The following is a 7,178-nucleotide window of genomic DNA, read 5'->3' on the forward strand; positions in this document are numbered from 1 at the left end:
TTGGTTATGATTTGATAAATAAAATCTATTATTTAAATTTTGGAAAGATATTAAATATTTAAATTTATTATTTAAATTAGGAAAAAATAAGCATGCTTAAATATAAGTTCAATAAATATCTCAATGGCATTCTAATGTAAATAAGTGGTAAAACTAAAGAGTATTTCTATTTTGTACTTCTCTTTTAATAATATAGATTAGTTTAGTCGATGAAGTCATTAGAGATTCTCACACATAACTATTTCAATATTTCATACAATACTAAATAACACCAAATAAATAAATAAAAAAAGACAACTAGTAGGACCTACCAATAAAACTTGCTATAAATAAAGGAAGCTCTTTTACTTTGCTCAACAAAGCTTCTCTCTACTATCTCTCTCTCTCTCTCTCTCTCTCTCTCTCTCTCTCGCTATCATACTTTTCAGTACGCCATCTGATTCAGACATATCTGAAACCCCATAACTCATAATAAAGCTTACTCTTTTTCATTGTCTCTTTTACTCTACAAAGTTTTGTTCTTTACCCAAAAAAGCAGGATGGTCGACGTTGGACGGAGAATGACCGGTCTCCGGCCAGCACACGCGGCGGGTCTCCGCCGTCTCTCTGCTCGTGCAGCCGCACCAACGACCCCAACGGTCAGGAACAGTCTCGTCTCTTTCTCATCTCTCGCCGACCAAGTTATCTCACACTTGCACACTTCGAGGATCCAAGTCCAACCGGGTCTAACCGACGCAGAATTCGCCAGAGCCGAAGCTGAGTTCGCATTCTCTTTCCCGCCGGATCTCCGCGCCGTCCTCTCCGCCGGTTTACCCGTCGGCGCCGGCTTTCCAGACTGGCGTTCTCCCGGAGCTCGTCTCCATCTCCGAGCCATGATCGATCTTCCGATCGCCGCCGTGTCGTTTCAGATCGCGAGAAACACCCTCTGGAGCAAATCTTGGGGCCCGAGACCGTCTGACCCGGAAAAGGCCTTACGGGTCGCGAGAAACGCTCTCAGGAGAGCTCCTTTGATGATTCCCATTTTCGATCACTGCTTTATCCCTTGTAGCCCGTCTTTAGCGGGTAACCCGGTTTTCTACATCGACGAGACCCGGATTTTCTGTTGCGGGTCGGATCTATCTGATTTCTTCGAGCGTGAGTCTGTTTTCAGAGGATCCGATTTGTCTCCGGATCTCCTCACTAAGCAGCTTTCGGTCAGCGAGAAGTCTGCCAGATCGTCTTCGTCCTCCTCTAATTATTCAAGACTGAGCTTAGATTCGGGTCGGGTTCGTGGGTCGGGTACACCGAGATGGGTGGAGTTTTGGAGTGACGCGGCGGTGGATCGACGCCGGAGAAACTCAGCTTCTTCGATGTCTTCTTCTTCACACTCTTCCTCGCCGGAAAGATACTTAGACTTACCTCGTTCAGAGACACCGAAATGGGTCGACGATTACGTTAACCGGATCGGGTCGGTTTTAAGAGTAGGCGGGTGGAGCGAGTCCGACGTAGACGATATCGTCCACGTGTCAGCATCTGGTTTCTTTGAAGATGAGATGGTGATTTTAGACAACCAAGCGGTCCTTGATGCATTGCTTCTGAAAGCGGGTCGGTTCTCGGAGTCGCTCCGTAAAGCTGGATGGAGCTCCGAAGAAGTGTCGGACGCACTTGGTTTTGATTTTCGACCGGAGAAGGAGAAGAAACGGGTTAAGGAACTGTCTCCTGATGTCATCAAACGAATCGGGAAACTTGCCGAGTCAGTTTCTCGGTCGTCATAGTAACTACCCGACGGAGATTCTATTCACCGTTTATTAATAATAATACAGCAATAGTTTAACATTTTAATATATGTAATATTGCTTTTTACACCCTATTTTATTATTAGACAAAAAATGGGAGCGTGTTCGATTGTGGTAAGCAAAATAGTGAAATACACTGGATATTAATCTATAGATCCAGAATTTTTACATTAATGTAGTTGTTCTCTTTAATTAACCGGTTTACAGCTCATTTTGCTCCGGAGGTAGGGGCTAATTAAGAAATTTTATTTTTCAGGGTGATATTTAGATTAATTGATTTTAGTTGAGGTTCATCTGTGGAATATACTCGAAAATCTTCAAAAAGAAGCACCAACGCGCACGTGTGACGACTTTCCCAATCAAAAACTTGGTCCCGCGAACGATGGCAAAACCGACGTCGTTTTCTTAACGCAACGCTGTCTTTCATTTCCCCACTATTGTACGATATCGAACGACGCAACTAAAACTAGGAAATGATTACTTAACCACGAATCGGTAAATACAAAGTATCATTATTTCTTTTGTTTCATATTGAAATGGGAGGGTAATGGTTAGAGCATTCACACTGCAACTACAATTATAATTATTATGTAAACGTGTTTAATATGAGAAGTTGAGAACAGGTGATCTTTTCATAGATTGCGAATATCTAAATCCGACTCTCAACATTTCACCATCTTTTTGATCTCGGTACGTGTTATGAATTATGTGGTTTGCAGTTAATAAATATAAATGTAGATGCAAACTGCAAGATAAATAAAAATGAAAAATAAACTTTGTTTTATAGTGGTTGCAGATGGTTGAACGTGTTGTCAAAGATGTCGTGTTTAACAGCCAAAAAATAAGTAAACAAAACAGTGTTTTGGAATTAATATTGACAATAATTAGATATCTATATTATTAAGTACCAAACACTTAATAATCCAGAAAATAATTAGGGTGAGATGAGATGTATCAGACAGTCTACAGCTAGGTACACTCAGGAATCAAAATGCTTTGCTTACGTTGTGATCAGTGATCTTAACCAACCTTTACCGGTAAAAGGACTATTGTTGCAATCATTATTTTTTTCCAAATAATAACCTTTTATATTAAAAAACCTTATATATCCTACATTTTCTGATATCATTATTGTATTTGTACACCAAACCTTTTGTACAATTTGAATTATTTTCCACAGAGAGCTCAATACTTTTAACAAAGACGAAATAACTTAATAATTCGTTGTAAACTTGTAGTTAGTTTAAATTTATTGTTGAAGAAAAACCTTTATTTTCCTAAATGAAAAAAATGAATTATAGTAAATACTTTTCCTTAAAAATAGAAATGAAATGTCCCTTATATATTACAAGAGATTCATTACAACCTTTTACCTATGACAATTGTCATCACTAAAATAATTTTTAAAATCACTAATCCCTTAAATTAGTTCATCTAAACATATACTAATTTTTTTAATTAAACTAATCATAAATTAATTATTAATTACATTAGAATATTTTCCTTTTTCTTTAAATAAAAGCTAAAAATTACCTAATATGATTAAAATATATATTGCAATTAATCATTTTGAATAATAAATATTTGGTAACAATTTTTATATCCTTCATCCATTTTGTTTAATTTTATATTATTAAAATAAATCAAACAATCATATTCACCATATAATACATATTTAGATTCTTTCGTATATGTTCTATTTTGAATTTTTAAAAATGATTTTAAATTACTAAAATTTTTAAAAGTTAAAAATTTTGTGATTAATGATTTAATTTTCTGTTATAACAAAATACAAATAATCATAAACCTATATGAATATAAATTCTCATTTAATACATATTCATATTAAAAGTACATTTATTTTAATACTGTTTAAATTAAATTATATACCATATAAAATAAATATTTTAGTTTTTCAGCTTGCAGCGAACAAGCATTGAGAAATCTATACAACTATTTGAGAATTTAATTTGCTTATTTGTCACATTTTTCATGATTTTAGGGCTGAGTCACTAGTTTTAATAAATAATTTTTTAAAACTATAATTAAAATATAATTCATTATTTATCTGATTACAAATTAATATTATAAAATTATCTCAAAAAAATAAATGGAAAACATTTTTGAAAAAGAAAAGATAGTTTCATTTATTTATTTTGTGTTTATCTACATCTTTCTTTCTTATTCACTAATTACTATAATTAGTAGTGTATATACACATATAATAATTAGATTTATCATTATACTAGAATATTAAAAATAGGTTTATAAATATAAAAAATATCAAAAATTGATTTATATTTGTTTGTAAGTGCAATATGTCATGGAATATGTTTTATAAATTATTAAATTTATTTTAGTATTAAAATACTAAAAAGATGTATATAAGTAATAACAATAAATTTTATTTATGTTTGTTTGCTATTCGTGATTTTCTAAATATTTTTTTTAATTGGGAATGGAATTATCTTTTAAAAATATCTTCAAAATATTAATTTAAAATTAACTCTACTTACTTTTATTTTTTTAAGAATTTCAGAGAAGAAGAAATTACATGTTTACCACTTTCATGGTACCACTTTTCATTTTTACCACCAGTAATGAGACATTTTCAAAAATACCTTCTTCACTAAGTGGCAAAAGACTCTTATGCCCTTGTTATTTATATATATAATAAAACATTATTTAAATAAAATAAAAAAATAAAAAAAAATAAAAAAATGTAAAGTTTTTTTTTCAATTTTTTTTCGATTTTTTTTTTATTTTTTTTTTCAATTTGTTTTTTGAAAACGAAAATTATGTTTGAAACTATTTTTTAAAATTTTTTATATATTTTTTAAGTATTTATTTATATATTTATTAGAATCATAAATTTTATATTCTAAAAACCCTACCCCACCCCTCAACTCTAAACCCTAAGTCTAGATTAGTTAACCCTAAGGGTATAATTGTATTTTACCCTTCATTAAAAGTGAGAGTAAAAGTGGTTAGTGTAAACATGAAAAGTGGTACTATGAATGTGGTATTTGTGGCCATTTCCCTTCAGAGAATCATAACTTTGTTTAAATTACTATTTATTCAAAAGACTATTATGTAGAGAAAAATGTGATTCTCTTTTTATAGAAAAATGTATTTTCTAAATTACTTGTTTTAGTTATAGTTATTTAAGTTTGAAAGTTAAAAGACCTTTTTGAAAATAAAAAAATTATTATAAAAAATAGGATATATTTAGAAGAAAATAACATGTCTCTATTTTAAATGAAAAATATAGATTGACTATCGCATATTTTTGTCTCTATTATAGCATTTAGAATTGAATACAAGAATAGATAACAAAGGTTCTTATCTTATACATTATATATTAATGTTTTATTTGTTAACATGTTTGAGTGTGTATTCAGTTATTGGGAGGTATTTTACAATATAATTATACAATTCAATCAGTTTATTTACTTTGGTTAATATAATGTGTAAATTTGGGTTAGGTTGAACTATTTTTTTTGCTTTTGATTTATTTTAAGATTTTGTAGGTTTTGGTAATTTCAATGATTTGGTTTAATAACATCAATTTGTATTAGCAGTTATATATTTTTTTCTTTAATTATATAATTGATTATAAATTAATATAAGAAAAATTGTTTAGAGATAATAACATATTTTAAAATAATAAGATATTGGCATTGTTATCGAATTTTTTTTTTAAATTAATAAAACATAAAAATTAAGAAATTAAAAGATTCATAAAAATATTATAAATTTATTTAAATTTAAGAGTACATTTGTTACTAAATATCTATAAAAATAATTATGCCCACATGTGCGGACAAAACACCTAGTTAATATTTTAATTTTGAAATTTATATTGAATTTGTGAATATATTTGATAAATTATGTATATTATTAAAAGCCCATACTCAAATTTTTGTTTTGAACCGTTCAAATTTTTGTTATTAAGAATACAACTAATCATAGGATAATATGAGTGTGAAGTCTTATTTAATAGACAATCATATTAAAAATATACTATATATGTATGTTTTTTTTTTTTTTTCTATATATGTATGTTAATATCATTTAAATTTAATTATATGCTATAGAAATTGGTAAATATGATTATTTTGATTTATTTATCATAAAAATTATAAATAAAATAATAATTACTTTGATTTATGTGTTTGTGTCAATTTATTTATATATGTAGTATTTTTTTAATTATTCAATATATATTTATTATTTATTATTTTTAATATGCAAAAAGCGCAGATTTTAACCTAGTAATCTTAATACATGAGACTGGTTCTGAGTTAAAGCTCATCATGAAACATTAGTTTTAAATTTCAATGTTTATATAAAACTTGAAAGATATCAACAAAAAAATAGTCGAAAGATATTAATAAAAATAAAGTTGAAGATATCAAAAGATTTGTATTGGTTTATGAACATAAGTTTTTTTTTTACTTATATAAGACCAGACCCGCTATAGTAGTATTCGAGGTCATATACTCGTAATCGATCGTACTTGAAAATATTTGTTTCATAGTAATAATAATTTGATAATGTCGGTCCACAATAATTTCATCAAAACGGTCACTGCGACCACTAAAAGAACCATCCGAATATCTTACCGTTGCTCTCTTTTGATCACGTGCATATCCCACCGCCCATCACGTTTCTCCCTATCCGTCTGTTAATTCACACATGACATGTCAGATCAGATCTTAGGCCGTTGATTAGACTGATGCGTATGGACATGTGGTGGCCCGTGAAGCAGACGAGCGGTGAGAGAAGAAAGAAAGTGTTGTCCGTGTATCGAGTAAAGGGATGGATGGTTCGGTCCGCTTAACATGTGTTGTGAAGTGTGAAACTATTTTTCCCAAAGACATGTGAACCAATTTGTTATTTGTGTTGACTTTCAACTTGTTAAGAACTTTAAATAATCTTCAAGAGGCATAGTTTTCGTATATTCTAACAAGTTGAGAAAAGGTAGTTGTCGTTTTTCCCGGTGTATCTATAATCTATTACTATATTCAAATAGTTATTTAGGGACGCAATTATTTATTCTAAAATTGAAATGTTATTTAGTCAATTTAGAAAATAAAATAAATACGACTGTGTACTGACTACTACTTGCTTTTTCTGGGTGTCCGGGGGGGGGGGGGGGGGGGGGGGGCAACTATAAGTTTGGTCCAAAATAGAAGCATTATTTATCCTCGATGATTCTAACAATTGATAATTAGAGCGTTTTGACAAAAATCTGCAAAAAGACTTAAATACCATTCAAATAAGAACGGGATCTTTCAAGTAGAAAATGAGGTCGCCAGAAGATCATGTGATGTTGTAGGAGAAACATTCTCAAAGTTACCTTACGATTACTGGTACAAGGTGGTATCAAGATGATTTGAA

At 30.2% G+C, this 7,178-nt stretch overlaps 1 protein-coding gene across 1 annotated transcript; it reads left to right on the forward strand.

Annotated features, from left to right (window-relative positions):
- The first annotated feature begins 339 nt into the window (after nucleotides 1-339).
- LOC106347642 lies at nucleotides 340-1,949 on the forward strand. Its single transcript, XM_013787231.3, has one exon. The coding sequence runs from the start codon at nucleotides 540-542 to the stop codon at nucleotides 1,752-1,754; it is 1,215 nt and encodes a 404-aa protein (XP_013642685.2). The 5' UTR covers nucleotides 340-539; the 3' UTR covers nucleotides 1,755-1,949.
- The last annotated feature ends 5,229 nt before the right edge of the window (nucleotides 1,950-7,178 follow it).

The sequence above is a fragment of the Brassica napus genome, chromosome A1 (genome assembly GCF_020379485.1).
Source record: "Brassica napus cultivar Da-Ae chromosome A1, Da-Ae, whole genome shotgun sequence".
Taxonomy (NCBI): Eukaryota; Viridiplantae; Streptophyta; class Magnoliopsida; order Brassicales; family Brassicaceae; genus Brassica; species Brassica napus.